This window comes from Sciurus carolinensis, chromosome 5 (assembly GCF_902686445.1).
Source record: "Sciurus carolinensis chromosome 5, mSciCar1.2, whole genome shotgun sequence".
In the NCBI taxonomy this organism is placed as follows: Eukaryota; Metazoa; Chordata; class Mammalia; order Rodentia; family Sciuridae; genus Sciurus; species Sciurus carolinensis.
This window is the reverse complement of record NC_062217.1, coordinates 166,290,706-166,310,436: the sequence shown is the minus strand read 5'-3', so window position 1 is coordinate 166,310,436 and position 19,731 is coordinate 166,290,706. Positions and strand designations below refer to the sequence as shown.

General features: G+C 48.3%; 1 protein-coding gene across 2 annotated transcripts in view; it reads right to left on the bottom strand.

The window, feature by feature from the left end:
- The window catches only part of Plpp4 (phospholipid phosphatase 4), a 115,141-nt gene extending 111,080 nt beyond the window's left edge, over positions 1-4,061 (bottom strand). Inside the window, exon 1 of one of the 2 annotated variants that reach the window (XM_047553664.1) lies at positions 3,574-4,061. In XM_047553664.1, coding sequence (XP_047409620.1) covers positions 3,574-3,629 — 56 coding nt within the window. In that variant the 5' untranslated portion in view covers positions 3,630-4,061. The remainder of the gene's footprint in view (positions 1-3,573) is intronic. The other variant, XM_047553662.1, reaches the window with a different exon arrangement.
- Between the last annotated feature and the right edge of the window lie 15,670 nt (positions 4,062-19,731).

Sequence of the window (19,731 nt, the reverse complement as noted above, 5' to 3'; positions counted from 1 at the left end):
TCTGGAGTTAAGAGGTCACAGAAGGGGATCACTTTCAGGATGTGACCACTTTCCATTTGGAAGCCTGGTGCTAGACACCTTCTCAGTGGCTGATGACTTTGGGACACAGTCAACTGCCTGTTTGAATCCACATTCAGATCTCCTACTAGCTGAGCAAGCATCATGGGGCACAGAGCACACCCTTTCTGAACCTTGGCTCTTTACCTGTAAGGTGGGAGTATTGAGCAGTATTCACCTAGAGTGAGACAAAGCATCAAAGAGAAGCCACATGGATAGCTCTGTGCATAGAATAGCCCTCCACCCACCAATGCTGCCTCCCACGTTTCCTATAGTGAGGTGGCTGAGCTTCCAGACTACACAGCTGCAGCATCTGAATTTAGATCTCAGAGGGACCCTTATAAGCTCTATAACAGGGAAAGTTCCTTTACCTGACTGAGCTTTGGTTTCTTCAATCCATGATGACATCAATATACAGCCTTCACTGGGCTAAATGGCATATATGACAGCCGTCATTACTGCCCGAGAGGTAGCAAGCCATCAATGAACAGGAGCTACTATACTGGCGACAGTAGTAAGGGCGAACAGTTCACCAGCAGTAGTGCACCTTAGAGCTGCAGAGCAAGGTCCAGCTCTGACTTTGGGATTTGAGGAAATGCCTCCTGAATCTCTTAGGCTCTTAGATGACAGCAGGGTAGAGGGGACCCTAGGGGCTTCTCCTCCTCCCCGCCCTGCCCCAATCCCTGAATAAGAGCAATGGAGCCTCAAGGCCCACCCGCTTCAATACACTAAACGCAGCCTCAAACTACACATTGTACTTTTATTTTTCCTAAACACTGGGTTCCTATAACCAATGCATTTCCTGTTAGGGTAAAGTTTATGTGCCAGCCATGATCTACACTGCTATTTACTAATTTTATTACCAGGGATTTGAGGTTCTTAGGGTTTCCCAAAAGACACTGAGGATCTATGGGGGTTGTTGGGAAGCTTCCTCTGAGAATCCTGAATGCACAGAACCAGGGTGCCACACCTGATCTGCTACCAGAAAACTCACCAGCAAGGGAAAGCTTACATTCCTGCTACCTATGGGTCCAAAGTACATTGCATTAGCTCTAAACTGGAATTTCCAGGGAGGATGTGAGATCCCTGCTCCCAGGCAGGGCAGATGAGGCCAGAGAGCAGGCACACATACAGGTGAGTTTTCCTGCCCCACAAAACAACTAGTCTCTTACTCTGGGAAAAAGGGTAGACATGCCAACCCAAAATAGGTGATGAATTACATGGGCTAATTTGAACACTATAGCAAGGAAGTCAGATTCAATTTGCCCGGAGGGACTTCCCAAACCTCCCCAGACTGCAGAAACCACCATCTTCCTGAACAGAGGTGGGTAGACCCCTCTGAATTGTGCCACCACCCCGGGGTTGGCAAAAGGAAGAATAAAACTTCCCCCAAAGCGGGTCTTGTCAAGGCGCCAGAAGCTTATCTGAGAAAACAAGGGGTCATCTGTGTCTGTGCTGCTGGTGTCCTTCCGGAAGTCATTATCTGCCTGATGACAAGAACATCTCCCAGTGGGGAGCTCATATCAGTGCCAAAGCTGATCTTTACAGGTAAAAGCCACAAGTTGGACACACTGTTTAACATTTCTAATCTGATATGAAACCCAGGGAATCGTCCAAAAGGCCATCATATGTATCCCACTGGACAAGGGATACATGAAGTAACACACAGAACTTGGAGAAGAGAATGTAAGCCGCCTGTCTGGTTTTTACATAACACCCTTGGAGGAAGTCAGAGCACACAGACATTAATGTTTCAGTGGGATAGGCCACTGTACACTAGCAAACATCTCATAAATATATGGGGAAATATTTAAAGGGAAACTTGAAAACATTACATATTTTATATATTATTAGACCCTTTTTTAGTTGCAGATTCCTAGCAGCAACCAAAGCAAGTAACCAAGCACCTATCTTGCTTTATTTCAGCATTTTTCATGCAAACATTCACTCAACAAATGTTACATTCTACTGCGCACGGAACACTATGTTATCATTTCTATCACATAATAATTTAATGGGGTTTTAGCCTAGTTGCCAACTGGAAACTGTCCCCATCTGATCACACAGCAATCACTAGTTTTAATGTTTATTCCAAAGGTAGAGAAATAGAGTAAGAGGAGGGGAAAATGCTTTGTTTTTCCAAAGGCATCAAGACCCAACTGAAGTTCTCATTCCTTCCTCCCATGAATAACACTAGTGTTCAGTTAGAAGGCGGGAGAGGGGGGCTTGCCTGCATCTGGGGACACTCATGGCCTTTTCTGATGGTGTGAATAAACACTCTGGATGAATTTAATCCTCAGTAACGAAACACATACAAGAAAAGGCATTTCTTTCCAGGTGTATACCCTGGGCTACAGGAACAGAAGTCATCTTTGACACAGCACACCTGCCAAGAATGAATCTGGGTTGGGGCAGAAAACCAAAGAGAGGTCTCCTGTTTGTCTTGGTGCCCCCCCCCGCAACCAACAAAAAATACCCACAAACCCAGAAAGTTCATGCAATTTATTGTTTCAAATGTATCAGAAAACATCCACTGGCATAAGGAAAGACAGACCCTGGCCACTAATGGAGGCAAATGCAGACGTGGGTGCCTAGGTGACAGGAGATGGAGGGGTGATGCCCAGTGAGTCTAGGCTCCCATCTGAAAGGGAGAGATGCGACAGCTCCCTGCTGCTTGGGCCCTGGAGGCCGGTAAGTGGTGGGTACCTGGGTGTCTGGAGGAAGCCCAGACATCTCTGAAGGAAGCTGCACCAGCGCCCCCTCCTCTTTTCAAAATTACTGTTCCCAGGTGCCATGCGCTCAAAGCCATCCCGGCATTTCGCTGCCGTCCCTGAAGGGCCTCTGCCTGGCACCCGAAGGGGACATCCACTGCAGTCGGAGCTCCGGGTGTTTCTAGCCCACACCCTGGCTGCAGCCCCCGACTTCCCTAGCCTGGGCGGCAACAGTTTTCCAGCGGGAGAAGTACCGCAAGCGCCTCCAGGGAAGACGCTCCGGAGGACCGCGGGCTGCCGAGTCAGGGACACCGAAGGAGACCGAGCTTGGCCCTGGGCACGGCCGGGGCGAGAGGAGATGGGGCCAGGAGCAAAGACCGCCAACGTCGGCCTCGAAAGATCACAGAGAGGGAGAAACTTCCCGAGGGCGCGGGCCACAGTGCGCGTTCTAGTCCAGGGCAGCAGCCCAAATACCCGGGACAGGTGGTGCCGGGCCCGCGGAAAGGCGCGGGCTAGAGGGCCGGCCCCGCAGCGGGACCGGCTCCCTGGCGCCCGGTGAGGGCAGCGGAAACAGGTCCCAGTCCTGGCGCACGAGGGTCGCTCTGCGTCGAGGGTCCCAGGAAGGAGAGGAGAGGGTCTCTCTTGGTTCGGCATCACAGACCCCGGGCACCAGGAGTGGAGAAGACCTCGAACCCAGGCCCGGGGATGGGGGGACGCCGCGGAGCCAAGAAAGTTGGGGCGCAGAGAGGCTCGGTCGGTGGGCCCCCGCGTCGGTGCGCCCCGCCAGCGGCGCTCCGCTACTTACACGAAAACCCCGAAGAGCAGGGCTCGCACCCCGATCTCGATGGCCAGCTCCCGCATGGTGTGACCAGAGCAGCTCCCGCAGCGGCGGCTGGTGCTCTCCACGGCTCCCGCAGCTCGGCCGGCGCCGGCTCGCCAACCCTGGGCGGCGAGGGAGGCGCGCTCCAGGCCGCGGGCGGGGGCGGGAGGCGGGCGCCGGGCGGGGGCGGGAGGACCGGCGGCGGGGAGGGCTCAGCCGAGTCTCCTGCTCGGGCCCGGGGCTCCGGGACGCCGCACTGGCTGCCTCGGGCCCCGTGTCAGCGCGCGCAGCGGGGGCGCCTCGGGGACTCCCGGCTCCCTTGAGCCAGGCGCCGCCTCCACGTCGTGGGCCAACGCTGAGCGCCCGCGGCCAGGGGAGAAGCCCGGGGAAGCCCGGCCGCTGCCTCCCCTGCGCGCTCCGACGCTCCCGCCGGTGGGCGGCCTCTGGGCTCCGCGCCCAGGCAGCGCGTAGCGGGGGCTCTGCCTGCGGCCCCTCTGCGTCTCCTGACTCTGCCACCGACTCCGGTTCCCGTTGCTGGCCTCCTGCGCGCACGCACGTGGGCATGTAGTATACGAGAGAGCTTTGGGGATTCTCTTGGGCTCAGGGCAGCCTTGGCGCCCTCTGTCCCTGACGGGGAGCGCTCCTTTTCTCCCGCTTTCTGTGATCCATATACCTTTCCAACCTGAAATTTTTCCTCTTTCTTTCTTTCTTTCTTTTTTTTTTTTTTTTTGGCTCCAGAAGCCCCTGAGATCACTGGCGGGTATCAGTTTGCTCTCAGGAAGTGTTAGCCAGGTGCCAAAGTCCTGGCATAGACAGGGCAAAGAGGAACATGGCTCCCTGCCATGCCAGGAGCGCCAAGTGGTCCCTGGGGAAGGATCCCTCCTCTCCCACACTCACTCTCCCCAGTGCCCAGCAGCTTTGAGCTGCTGCGGCCGAGGCGCTGAGAAATGGGGGGAGGGGAGGGCAGGGGAGTGCTTGACACTGCCCTGCTTGTGCGCAGCAGGTGCAGGTGATCAGGGTCACCGGTTGCTGATACAGCATTTAGGCAGCTGGGCAGCAGGTAAAATCAGGATCCTTGTCCTCAAGTCAGTGCAAAAATTCAACCATCACCCGTGACCTGGGGGTGGCGGCCTCAAGTTAGAGCCCAACTAGGTCTTGATTTGGCTTTGCCGTCATCTGTCATCTGTCAGGGTTATGTATGCTTCTCTTAAAATTTGAACTGGGCTTCACTAAATGAAAGCCAAATGGACAGTTAAAATGCAAAACTCAAAACAATCATAACCATTGTTCTCGAGGTGCCTAGGCCTTCCGGAATTTTAGGACAGACCCAGCCAGGATTTTTGAGAGCAGAGGTCCCATTAGAAACCGGTTTTTGAGATTGCAGAGCTGTCTCTTGGTCTTGGACAAAAGGAGGAGCAGGTGGGAAGAAGACCTCAGGGGATGGACTTTGGCAAACAGACCCTGCCTCCAAAGGAAACACATGACAGTTCCCCCAAACCTGAGTTAAGACATCTCAGGAGAGAAGGATAGACAGGGGAGGATTCCAGGCTATTAGCCAACTTTCCATAACTATGACAAAGCACCTGAGAAAAACAACCTTAAAGGAGGAAAGATTTATTTTGACTTCAGTTAGAGGCTTCAGTCTATTGTCACTTGGCTCCACTGTTTCTGGGCTGTGATGAGGCAGAACATCATGGTGGGGAGAGTGTGGCAGAGCAAAGCTGCTCACCTCATAGTGACCTGAAAGCAGAGAAAGAGAGAGGAAAGGGTGGGGATAAGACGTAGTCCCAGAGAGCAGGCTCCCAAGGACCACTCCCTTCAACCAGGTCCCACTCCCTCCTATTTCCAGCACCTGTCACTAGTCCATTCAATGATGACTCATCCATCAGTGGATTAATCCATCGAGGAAATCAGGGTCTTCGTGACCCAGTGACTTCCCAAATTCCCACCTCTGAACATTGCTGCACTGGGGACCATGCCTTCAACACAGGACATTCCAGATCCAAATTCTAACAGGTTGTGCCTGGAAGGGACGCCATACTGGAAGTCCAGCCATACTGGAAGTCCCCCAGGCAGGAGCTGTGTCTGCTGTGCCCATCATTGTACACCCCATGCCCAGCCCACTGTGGGTGCCTGAGGAGTAGCTGATGAATGGACAATTGAGTGAGTGACTATCTCGTCAGGCACCTGGAGTGTCAAGGGCAGGCAGTAGGGAAGACTTGAAGGGAGTGCATATAGTTCTGTCTCCTCTGTACCTTGAACCCAGCAGCTACTCTGAGCACAGCTGGATTCCCCTAGGCTGGCAAAGTGGTTTTGGAGAGCTCATGTCAACCCAGTGAACTCTGATGACCTACATCTGAGCCTTCCAGACTGCCAAGTTCCAGGAAGGAATGCGAACAACAAACCCTGATATGGAGACATCGCTTACCTATAAGAACCAACCTATAAGCAAAGCTGTGTGCTGGATACTGGGATTCAATCCACCTCCAAGTCATGTAGATGGGCCAGCCAAGGTTAGGTTGGTATGGGGACCTAGATGTGGTAGTCCTGTCCACCAGGGTCTGTGATGGGGTTCACAAAATTAGAATATTTGTGCCATTTTGTGTTTATCATTTCCTGTTTTTATTAGCACTAACTGGAGAGAAACTTTCAAAGGGCATTGATTTGATTGCTGTAGTCATGAAGTGACTTTCAAACACACAAATTCAAAGAGCTATCCCATTCAAACTTCCATTCGCAGCTTGCATATATTCTATACTGCCCCCTCAAAGAGATCATCTTGTGCAGGTTGCAAATCCTGCCTCTGAAAAGGCACTCACTCTTGAGGGAGCTTGTACCCTCTTCAGACTGCTCTGTTTCTGAAAGCTCTTTCTTGTAGGCAATTGCAACTCACCACCCTGCAAATCCTATCACTATGTTAGTCTGCCCTACTTAACTCCTGCCCTGTCCACCAGCTGCTTTGGGGTAGCAAATAATAAATGCTTCCAACAACACTTATTCAGAAAAAAGAAATGAAATGTCCAGTGGAAGATCAGGCTTCAGGCTCTGCTGCATTCAGAGTGCACGCAACGTCATCAGGTCTTGGTTCTTTCCAACCCTCTGCTCTGTCTGCCCTGTACTGGCTTCAGTCTCAGGCTCCTCGTAGCTTCCTGGTGGCCGTAAGAATTCAAGCTTCACATCCTTTCAGGTTCAAGTTCAGCACTCCCAGCCAAATTATCATTGAATGTTATTGTTCCTGCCAACCCTGAACCCATTGCTAGGACCAGAAAAATCACGAAAGATTGATTATCCCAGGCCTGGATCACACGCTTCATCCCTAACCAAACCCCTGACTGAGAACAGGGAAAGGTGAATCCACACGTGGAGGGCTGATAGCTGGAAGCAGGGAGACTTTTAGAAGGGAGGTAAGCAGTCTCCGTGCCACGGCCGTGCCACTGGAAGTCACCTGCTGCCTCCCTGCTCTCGTCCACCCAGAGGTTTTCCACTGGCGAAAGAGATCTTCTGGGTGCTTCATGATAAGGCTGCCCAATGGCTGCTCTTGTCTAAAGGGACCTGCAGGACTGATTCGAAACAAAGCTGTGACATTATCTCCGACCCTAGTCTTCAGCCACCTGGTCTCTTCCCTCCCCTTTGGCAACCCTGTCATCTGCCCAAATGAACTTTCCCACTTCCCAAAGTTGTCGTGAAAGCTAGGCTCTGGTCTTATTTCTCAGTGCACTCTCTCATAGAAGAGTTTGTCATTTAAGTCACATCCCTCTTAGAGGGCAGACAAGCTCTGTCCCCGCTACAAAGGAGTGCAGATGGCATTCTCAGTGCCCCAGATGCCACCAAATGGGCAGCCTCCCCCAGGTGTTAGGACATGGCTGGCTCCAGCAGCTGTCCAACTGTGAACACATGCCAAGGCAGGTAGAAACCTCCAGAAGGGTTGTGTTGCTGCACCAGCAGATAAAGGGCTCCACGGGGCGTGGAGGGGCAAGTGCAGGGTAGATGAAAGGATCCAGCTGGAGACCCCAGAGCCAGGCCAGGCAGCCCCGCTGGGTCTCAGTAAGACTCCCATGCAGTGATCTCCTGAGAGGGAAGCCTGGATTGGAGCTTGCAGAAGCCTCAGAAAGGCTCTGTCCTAAGAAATAAACAGCCCCTTGCCTAGACATTAGCACCAGAGCTGTGAAGTGTGAGACTAATCTTTGAAAAATCACTCACTGAGTGCAGCTTCCCCCAATGCTGTCGTGGCTGCACATTTTCAAAGTGGCACTTTGGAGAACTGTCTTACATTTCATATCGAGCATATGGGCATGCCAAGAAACCCAGCTTCCTCCCTCTGTAGTCATGCCCAGGTGCTGTTTGTTTTTTAATCCCCCTAGCAGGATTGTCCACCATGATGACCCCAGATGGACCACTCTGGTCTATTTCCAACAAAGTCAGCTTCAGAAAACACGAATTTACAACTTCTCACAGTCTCATTTGCAAAAGTCACATTTTGTGTCTGAGTGGCACCTACCCAGCTGCTCTAAGAGCAGGGCCCGGCAACAGGCAGCCACCCCAGGGGCCCTGACTTACGGGGCCCCACACACCCTGCCTTTTTATCACAGTTGTCTGATATGCCTGAAACACCCAGGATCCACGAGGAATTTCAGACAGATCATCAAATTCTGCCTGGTCCTTGAATCTCTCCCACTTTGGTCTCAATAAATGTCCACTCAACACCTCCAGGGAGGCAGAACTCATTTACTGTTCATCCCATTTCTAGAGAGATCTATTATTTGAGTAGAAACAGACTTGCCCATAGCCTACCTCCGTGGACCTGAATTGTACTTTGGGGACCACATGGAATAAATGCAATGTCTCCTCGTTCTCCACTGTAGCTGTTTAATTACGAAGAGAGACAGAGACAAGTTTGGGGAAGGGAAGCTTTTCTTTTCCATGCTAAAGATTCGGTTCTTTTGCCTACTTTTCAGTAGTGATACCTAGAAGACCTCTGAGAACATGGCACTGGTCTTGACAGTGAGGTGTGTGAGGCCAGATTCCAGGTGATTCCAAGGTCAATTTCTAAGGAAAGAGCTCAGGCACATGGAAAGTGAACTAACGTTTTCACCAAGCAGAGGCCACCAAAAGAAAAACGCAATGAATAATGAAGTCTTGGGGGAAACTTTATTTCTTTGAAAAGTTTAAATTTGGACCTTTTTTCCTAGAAGGATTTTGTCTATTATTTTTAAATTCCTCATGAAAAGTCGCGATATCACTTTCCTTATTTCCTGGGCAGGGAAATCTTTGTGTGGGAGCCACCTATACGATTCTCGTTGCCTTAGATACCGTGGCACAATTAGAATCCTGCAATATTAGTGCAAGAAAAATATAGTAGTAAGGAAGACTTTGTGCTCTGTGCACAGTTAGTTCTGTTCCCGGGAGTTGCAGGGCCAGTACCTGGCTCCCTCACTGCCAGGCCTGTGCTCTGATAGGGCACCAGCTGCATTGTGACTGAACCTCACTGGGTCAGATTTGCACGTCCCTAGTGACATTGAGCACCTTTTCACGTGCAGTTTCACTGTTCTGTCTTTTGTGAAGAACCTATTTATGTCACTCACTTGTTTTCAATATTTACCTCATTCACCTGTTTTCAAAATTAGGTGTTTATTTTTTATTACCAACATGAAGGTCCTTATACTAAATTCTAAATACTAATGCTTTGTTAAATTATACAAATTACATGTCTCTTTTCTCCAGCTGTGCCTTAACTTTTTTCATTTTCTTAACAGTGCCTTTCAAAGAGCACATTTTTAATTTTGATGATTTTATCAATTTCCTCTTTTACTATGGTTCCTTTCATGTCCCAAGAAATCTTTTGCCTATCTGACATCTGTAAAGATTTTCTCCTACAGGCTCTTCTAGAAGTTTATAATATTAGCTTTTATACTTAATCTATGCTGTATCTCAGTTGAATTTTGCATGTGGCATGAGATAGTGATTGAAGTTCTATTTTTCATAAAGATATATAATTATTCCAGTGCTCTTGGTTGAAAAGACTACCTTTTCACATGAACTACCTTGACACCTTGGTGAAAACTGGCGATTTGTGTGAGTCCACGTGATTCTTGTTAATTTTTCTACCTATCTCTTTTGGGTCCTGCTCTGGAGAGCCAGCACCAAGAGACTTATATAAAGTGTTCATAGCTTCTTCATTCATGATAAACAAATGCTGGAAACATGCTCACTAGCAGGAGAATGAATGAAGAGTGGCATGTTCAGACAAAGGACACTACTTGGTAATAAAAAAGAGCTTCTGATACAGTCCAAAACATTAGTTAGTCTCAAAAACATTTTGAGCAAAAGAATTACACAAAAAAGAGAACATATTGTGTCCCATTTATATGAAGTTCTAGAACAGGCAAAACTGAGGTATGGCAATAGAAAGAAAAAGAGTGGTTACCTCTGGGTAGAGACAAGACAGGGGGGTTAAGGGAAACTCATGAAATGCTAGAAATATCCTGGAGTACTTAACAGAGATGTCAATTACCTGGAGACATACATCTGTCAACATTTGCCCCCACTGCCCTTAAAATCTGTGATTTTATTTTGTGTACTTTAGATCTCAATTTTAAAAAGGAAGGAAGGAAGAGAGAGAGAGAAACGGGGGAGCGGGGAGAGAACATCATATGATATAGAGGAAAAGTCTTAGGATCCCCAAGCAAAAAAAAAAAAAAAAAAGTTCTTGTCTCACAGAGACCCAAATAAAAGTTTGCTTCAAGGAACTATTTGGAAGCTGTTCAAATGCTCCTTGCAAAGAAACAATCAGATAACGGTATAAGTTATTTCCCCAGAAATATGCACACTCTGAAAGAAAAGCTTACTCAAAAGAATAGCATCCTGATTCATGCTGCAAACCTGTTAAAGGCGTCAAAAGGTATGAGGTAGGCTATGTTGTTTCCCACCGCACGCAGGCTGGACACTGAAGATATGCAGGATCTCTGAGCATCTCTGAGTTGGACAGAACTCTGACACCATGCATCCAATCTCCCTTCAAACCAGACTCCCAGTGTTGAAGCCAGGTAGAAATCTGGCCACTGATCTGATCCAACTGGTGAGCTCAGCACAGTTCAGCCCACGATCCAGGGACGACTCTTCATTTGTTTTCAAGTTCTTAGTCTTCATTAGCCATCCGTCTTCTTTCTAGTATCTTTCATGTGCTGGTCACTGTCTTACCTTCAAAGAAAGCAAAGGATAGCTCCCCACCTACATCCTCCATCTGGCTGGGGAAGATGGCTGTCTTTTCCTTCCCCACCACTTCTTGCTTTATAAGTGCTGCAAAAATAGCAGCTGACGAAAAGAATGTGTTCCCCTTTATGACCTAGGAATGTCCAGGTCTGAAATACTATTCTGGGAATGAAGTTGCTGCAGAGCCAGGGGCTCTGACAGGGACCCACACGGGATAACTGGAAATGTAGGAAGGAGTTCTTAGCCTCACAAGATCAGCCTTACCCAAGTTGTCATTTCTCCATCGTAGCTTCATTCCCGTGGGAAGAAAAGGGGCTCCCTCCTCAAAAATCCCCTTTAAAATGCAGAATTTCCCAAGTCGAGTTACACCTTTAACTGTTTATTAACAATAATATCTTATTTTTCATATACCAACTTGCTGTTTGGGACATACTCTCCCATGTGTTTGTCCAAGGTGAGGACCAGGAGCTCATATGTATGAGAATGTACTGTTATTACTTCCACTTTTCTTTTTGGAAGCTACATCTCAAGTTGTCCCTGAGTTCTCCTAGATCATCGTGACAGGCATTTGCAGAACTGGAAGTCATGGGCAAAACTTCCTCCCATAAAGGCCCAGTGCTTTTTCAGTATGCCAAGGCCCTGGCCCTCCCTATTCAAGTGAAGCCTGATTGGCTTCTGGGAAAGCAGGAAAGCAACAGAGGACCAGGGCCTGGGGGAGGTAGGAGAAGGCACGGGACAGGGTGTTGGTGAGGAGAAGGTGCTGACGACAGAAGGGAAGGGATGCTCCTGCCCACCTTTACTTGCTCCACAATTTGGCCAGGCGCACCTGTCCTCAGAGAACCTTTCACACACGGTATTCAGAATATGTCGTAGTTACAATGGCTAGACCAAGTCTTCCTGGCCAGCAAGTGGGTCAATCAAGTCCTCGAGTAGCAACCGAGGGAAAGTCCAACTCACGTTGCCCTGGACAATAATGCCTGGAGGGTACCTTATTCATGCTTAGCTTGATCTAGGCTCAAACAATGTCATGAAACCTGGTATCTTTAATGATGTCACTCAATAACATTTCTCTGTTATCTCCTTACTCAAATTAGTTGTCTCTTTGTGGGGCAAGTTGATACTGGTAGCTTCAACTTATAACCTCTCAGAGTGGAAGAAAGAAAAACAAAATGAAAAGAAGTGTGTGTGCGTGTGTGTGTGTGTGTGTGTGTGTGTGTGTGTGTGTTCCTAATAGTTCTGCAAAAACTCCCAAAGTTTGCTCTAACTAGACCAGCTTGGGTCATGTGGCCTTGTGGCTGAGGATTTGGGATGTAATTATGCCAGCTGGGTCTCTGACCCCTCCCTCACACCCAGAGGTTCAGGAGTGGAGAAGGGGCCAATCCTTAAACACCATAAAGTCAGGTGCTGTTAGGAAGAAGGATGAAGGAATATTGGGAAGACAAATTTCAAACGCCCACCATTTGGCTCTGGCTAGGAGGCATTTGCCATTAGAAGAGACCTTCGTTATGTTCCTGCTACATTCCCTGGAAAGTACCTGGCATGAAGTCGGAACTGAGCACATACTCAAATTTGTTGTATGAACAAAGAAAAGAATAAACTTCACGCATTGGGAGAATCTTTCAAATATGATATTCTGTGGTTTTGTTTTGCTCATCTCTGTTTCTCTGGACTTCAGAGTTGCATTCCCAACACATCTGAAAGCCCATTTGCCACTTGAGCTCAAAGTGATGGCACGTATTATTTTCCATCATGGTGCAGGTGATGCTGATGGGTTTCACACGTGTATAAGTACACACAAGTACACACACACACGCTCACACACACTAAGGCTATATCTTGGATCTCAACTGCGAAAATCATCTTTTCCACATTTTCAAAGGCACTAAAAAGAGTCTATTGCAAGGCGACAGTGTGTTCAGAGCAGTGATAGATGGGTATAGACACGCCTTGATCAGCAGCTCCAAACAGCACTGCCAATGACCAATAGCTTAGGCCTCCTGGATTTCCAGAGCCATTGTCCTACAGATATGCAGTCTTTGTAGACATGGAACATAACACTGCTTCCCTCCGGGGAATCAAGTTTGCTTTATCTGATGTGTTACTAACCAACTTCTCCAAATAGGACCCCCAAAGCTGTAGAATTCTCTAACCATGATGTGTGTTTAATGCTGGGATTTTCTTTCCCTTGGAAAAAGAAAGTCAAGACTCTACTTTTGTAATTATCAGATCAGATTGTCGATGACTCCAATAAGCAGCAATTCCAGTCTTGTGCCACAGATGAATTAAATAGCACTTTTTAAAACAGTTCCAACTGGTATATACTAGGTCATCCCATTGGAACCATTAAAAGCTGCCCATGTAATGCATCCTGCCACAGTCAGATCTGGAATCAGGCCCGGCTGGGCATCTTACTCTGTGCACCCAAAGGCTCAACTTAACAAGGACTCCTATACCTATAACGATGAAAGGGGAGGGAGTGGCTTGGAATGGGCAGCAGGTCCCTCCAGGTGTCCCCGAGGCTGATACTTGCAAATACTGCTGGTAACTAGCTCACCTCCCACAGCACCTGGATGTCCACTCTATTCTCAAGTGCAGCCTCCACGTTGCCCTGCAAGGCATGCAGTGTCCTGCTCCCCAGTCTGTGAGTGTGTGGTTAGTAGACAGTACTGACCTTGTCTGTTACGGTCAGAAGTCATTTTCGACCATTGCCACAACCCTTGGACAGGGATCCATCAGCATGAGTGGGAGGTGAAAGGTCAACCACCACTCCCCTGCTCTTGGATCTTGTGTTTCCAGTTAAGAGGAATTCCTTCTGGTCTCCAAGATGTGCATTTGATTGGGGCCTGGCCAACTGGAGTCCAGGGGTAGGCTCACGACTCAGAGGGAGCGAGTGAGATGCAATACAATGTCTGTTGCCAAGAAGTGCCCTCTTTCTTCTCATTTGGACTTAGGTGTTAGAGGATACAGGACTGAGCAGGCGTCCTTCACCAGGTAGAGCAGCCATAAGATCAGGCCCTACTGACATCTCATGAAGTCCTAAGGCAAGCTATACCAAAGGCCACTAATGCCAGTTACATGGGATGCTCCCTTCCTGGTTTTAAGACAGTTTTATTTATTTATTTATTTTCTGTCAGTAAGATCTACTTGAATCGCCAAAATCTATTGTATCAATCACAGAGTATTTGCCAGATATCTACATGTACCAAGCATGGTCCATGCTGAAGGATACAGGCAGATGCAGGAAGTATAGAAGCTACAGGGGTTTTCTTAGGGAAACCACAGAATAAGAAGCTAAGGCCTAAGTGCCACCTTACGTGGCAGGCACTGAAAGGGAGCGAAAATGACTGTTCTGTCCATCCACTCCGAGTGAGTCACTCCCCCCTCGCCCTCTCGTGATCCATGTGCATGACCGGAATTTCAGGGGCAGACAGGAGGCAGTGATGTCACCAGGACAAAGCTGGCCCTTCCCATCTTACCTGGAGCTCATCTCCTTATCCAATTCACAGGTCTGTTTTACAACTTTCCAGGATGCAGGATGTTCTGACACTTGAGTAATAAGTGATATTCACAAGATGTTTTCCCTTCTCCAGGCGAAGGGTGCTAATGAGAAAGGGTACGGCTGCTCCCCTCTCCCCAACCTTTGTCAGCAGAAAGCAACAGTCCTCCCTCCTCACGTGACATTAGGCCCCAGCTCCCACCACATCTTAAACCACGCAGGGAAAACACCACATGAAGATGCAGGGAGCTCAGTCTGTGCCCACACCTACACGATTTTCTCTGGTTGTCCTGCTGAGTCAAAGCCCAAGGCTAATAAACAGGCCAGAGTCCCAGTTGGCCCACTAGGTAGGGTGGCCAGATACCCCTTTCATCACTAATAGCCATCTCCAAGGGTCAGGGGCAGGTGAGTGTGTCCACCTCTGTCTCTAACAGAGATGCAGGTGAGGAGGGCACCCCGCAGGGGAGGGGTTTGCACTAGCACCTGTGTGGCCTCAAATCATCCAGATCTGATTTTCCCGGACCCTTTGTTTCGAAGAATTTTAAATTTACAGAATGGCACAAAGAACATCCACAGAGCCTTGCCTGGGTCCACCAAGCATTATCTCCTGCCATGTTTGTTTCATTCCCAGTCCCAGATAGGTAAGTAGGTTAGGCAGAGATGTTAGCATTACATGTATGTCTGTGAGTGTACATGCACATGTGTGACTAGGTCTATGTACATTTCTTTTCTGAATCATTTGAAAATATATTGACAACATTATTATAACCAAGAAAATTAACAATAATTCCATAGCATTTGCCAACATCCAGTCCATATTTAAACATCTCTAAAATATATTTTGTAATTTATATAGGATTTGATTAAGCCCATTTCATTCAGTTATCATTTCTCTTCAGTCCCTTTAGTCTCCCCTCCCTTTTGAAATCCTGAAGAACCAAGGTCATTTGTTCTATAGAATGCCAAGACCATCAAATCAACATTCTGGGTTTGTCTGTCTCCTGGTGTCATTGAACCTGTTGTTCTACCCCATCCCCTGAGTAATTCCTAAGAACCAGAAGTTTTGTTTACAGACTTGATCTGATGCAGGCTAAGCACTTTGGACAAAAATATACCACAAGGGAATCTCAGTACTTTATTCTGCCTCCTGTCAGGAGGCCCATAGGCCAGGCAGTCCCTTTATGGATGATGCTAAATTTGATCTATGGTTAAAGTGGCGACCACCAGATCCTCCCACAGATTTCCCTTTGTAAATAGTAAACACAAAGCATTGCTTTGACCATCAGCCCGGCTCCAGGTGCTGAAGTCCTTCAGCCTCCTACAAACTCAACCTTGGCCAAAAATCAGTATTAACCAAGCCAAACAGAAACACAGAAGCCCAATCCCAGCAGTCATGGTGAGAATGGGAAGTTGGGATGGGATGAATTAATTTTATAGACATAAGACAGATGGTCTGCAAGCTGCTGAGAACCCCAAACTCTCACTTAAACCCCAAACTAGTCTTAAGCCCAGCTTCACCACGTGTGCTCAGTCTGCCCCCAGAGTCAGGTCTGCATGCAGCCTCCCTGCTATGACAAAACCCTTCCTTGACCCTATAATACTGGACCCATGCCTAAAACCAACCTGCCACTGCCAGTCACTCTTCCTGGGGGTTGCTGGGGTGACAAGGAAGGGCTTTGCATCACTGTGACCAAAAGACCTGGCAAGAACACCCTAGAGGAGGAAAATTGCATTTTGGCTCATGATCTCAGAGGTTCAGCCCATGGTCAACTGATTGTGTAACTCTGGGCCTGAGGAGGAAGACCATCATGGCGGAAGGATGTGAAGAGAGGAAAGAAGCTCAGTTCATTGGACAGGAAGCAGAGGGAAAAAGGCCTGTTCTCAACCCCAAAGGCGTGCCCCCAGTGACCTACTTCCTCCAGCTACTCCCCACCTGCCTACAGTCACCACCTAGTACAGTAGTCCTTTTGAACTATTAATCCATCAAGTGGATTAATCCACTGATTAACATTGACTCCCAGCTCCCCTAATCTAACCATCCCACCTCTGAACATTCTTGCATTGTCTCATACTTGAGCTCTTAGGGGACACAGCCTATCTATACCATATCCACAGGCTAGCCAGGACTGGCATGGCCCCAGTCAGCTCAATTCCCTTAGCTACCACCCACTCCTGATTTGTCCTTTTCTCTGTGGCAGCCATATGCGGCTCTCAGGAGTCCTGTGGCACAGGAGTCTGTCTGCTAACCTGGGTCCAAACCCACCATGAGACCTCAGACACATGACTCAACCTCTCTCAACCTCCATTTCTCTACCTGGCATCTCATAGCTCATACTGGACCTTTAGTCTTGGTTTCAAATCCAGAAACTGAGGCATCGTCTTTGTTCTAGGGAACCCACTTGAAGCATCAGAGAGGAATCTGTCTGCTTACTGTGCAACTCCAAAGCAAAAAAATCCACTGGACTAGCTTGCAGATTTCTCATAAACGCCAGTCCCTCTCCACCAGATTTTTGTTATTGTCCCAAAGTTATTAGTAATAGAGAACATCTGGGGGGAAGCTGGACCTCTATGGGAGACAAGTGCGGAATATTCCGTGCCTCAAATGACTTGTTACAAAAATAGGAGCATGTTGGTACACAATTCCTCACCATCTTCACTGAGTCCTAGGAGCATCACAGAGACACAGAGATACCCTGTTCCCTGAAGGAAAAGCCTTAGTTTCCAGTCTTTCTCATCCGTGACTTTAGGAGGGGGGAGAAAGAAGAGCACCTCATGCTTTGTTCAACACTAGGCCCATCAGGGATGTGGTCTTGGTGTGACCTTCAGAGTTGATGGATCTGGGTTCAGACTCCATCTCTGCCTCTTCTCTACCATGTGACCTTGAGCAAGTGACATAACCTCAGTGCTTTGGTTTCTATCCAATGGTGATAGTAATTATACCTGCTTTGCAAAGCTTTGGGGGCACCCAGGGAGATGAAGTACATAAGCACTGGGCACAGAGGATGGGGCACCTGGCCAGGGCTCAGGAAACAGAACAGCAGGTATTATTTTGGCAATAATTTTGTTGCCAGTAGCCAAGTAAATAGGTTGAAAGTCTCGTTCTGCTAAACCACCTCAGTGATTTTCTTCTGCAGTTTGGCTTTGCTTCTGTGTCCATCTGTCTCCCTGGGAGGAGGTAGACTGAAGGAAGAAGGAAGAGGCTGACCTTTCTGTAGTTCACATGCTAGAACAGGATGATTTCAAACCTGGTTCTAGATACTCAAGTAAAGCAAAAATGTAAAATTTACTTGAACCTCTTTTAACAAACCATACTAAGAAAGAAAAGGCACCTTCCTAGGTGGCATGCTCAATCTCAGTACACTAGACATACCAGTGCATGAACTGGGGCACACATGCTCTCACCTTTGTGCAAATGTTGTGGGAGAGACCATACTCCATCTCTGCACAATCTGAAGAGGATGGGGATTAGGAGCTCTGCACTCTCCATTGGCCATTTTTAAAATTCTAGCCTCTGCAAATCTCTTTGCATCAAATGCACACATGAGGACAGTGCTGTATACCCAACCCATGCCCTTGTCACTTTGAAAGCGACAGCTGCGTAGTGTCAAGTGGATGCGTGGACATTCGTGCCATGCAAAATGCACAGCTGTCCATCAAAATAATGCTGCAGACTGGAGGCAGGTTTCACTTTCTCAGAAGGTTCCACTGCTTCCAACTTGAATAGGATGTGTGGAATAGAAGTGGTCATTAGTTTCATCAGTAGTTCAGTTCTGAAAATAACTAGTGCATCTCTCATGTTTCTACAATGGTTTAATTGAAGACTATATACTGTGGTTGCAAATCAAGATCTTAAAAATCAATTGGTAGCATTTGTGACTACATACCTGTGTGAAAACAGATTTTTTTCGGTCTTCCACACTGTATTAGTCAGCTTTCCATTGCTACAACAAAATATCTGAGGCAACTAATTTTATAAAGAGAAGAAGTTCATTTAGCTTACAGTTTTGGAGAGTCCAAGTTCAAGGTAAGATGGCCTCACTGCTTTGGGTGGTGGGAGTTAGTCCACCATGGCAGAAGCATGTGTAGGAGCAGTCACATCTGGCACTGGAACAAAGATGAATAGAAAGACCGGATCCCATGCTCTCCTTCAAGGGCATGCCCCCAAATGACCTAGGGACCTCCCACTAAGTCCACCTCCCAAAGGGTTCACCACCTTCTAATAGCATCAATTGGAGAACAAGCCTTCAATCACAAGGGACCAGTGGGGGACACTCAACCCACATGGAAACCACAGCACACATAATCCAAACAGCATGTAGAAGGAAGGGGAGGCTGACAGGAAAGTGAGACAGAAACCATCCATCCTAACCAGGTCCGAGTTTGGGGTTCCAGTCCTAAGTCAAGGGTACAGGAGTTTTTTAGGAGTTGAATCATGGCAACTCGGTAGGAGAATAAGGAAATGAGAGACAAGGTGTGTCTCAAGCAGGTGAGTCTGTGGGCAGTGAGACTCAGGCTCCCGGGAAGTGCGGCAGGCTGTGTCTGAGCAAACCCTCCCCAGCCCCACCTCTAGCCAGAGGTTTTACCTGCTGACATCCATCCATCAGTACAGAGCCACTCCCGGGGAGCCACGGAGATAATTCCTATGCACACCTGACCTACCTGAGCCCTGAAGAAGCTGACAGCAAAGGCCAGAGAGAGCCCTCAGCAAAAGGTGGCAGATGCCTGCAGTTGGCAGCTGAGCTAGTGGTACAGAGATGGTGAGTAGTGAGAAAGGGCTCTGGGGACCTGGGTGGCATGGGCACTGGGTGAACAGTCTCTGCTACTCTCCCAGTCTCCACTACTAACTAATTACTGTGCCAAACACCTTCCTAGTTTACCTCGGTGATCCTCACATCAACCCATGGAGAAAGCACTATTTGTATCCTCATTTCTCAGATAAGGAAACTGAGGCTTGGAGAGAGGAACTAACGAACCCATGATGTCACCCAATAAGTGACAGATTCAACACTTAAATCTGGAGTTGACTTCAAAATTCTTTATCCATCCTCCAAATTGCAGCCAGTTCTCACGGATGATGCTAGCTAGCGGGTTACTCCATCTTTCTACCCGACAGCAGATCAGAAACAAAAACCACCATACAGACTCGGGGCCAGTGCCTCTCAGCATGCAGGGGTGACAGGAGCCATCTCCCTGGGCACAGCGCAAGCCTAACGGCAAACACCCAGAGCAAGAGATGGTGCAGAGGTGCCATCATTGGGCACCTCGTCTGCCAAGAGAAACACGGGATGCGAACTGCTTTCTGAAAGACCTCCAAGGAGAATCCCAAGAGGTGTTCAGGTGAGTGCTTCAGAAGGAAGGTGCCGATCTTCTGGATTATCCTTTCCCTGGCAGAGCTGGGTAAACGAGGCGCCGTTTTCCGCATTACGCACGCTCTGAAC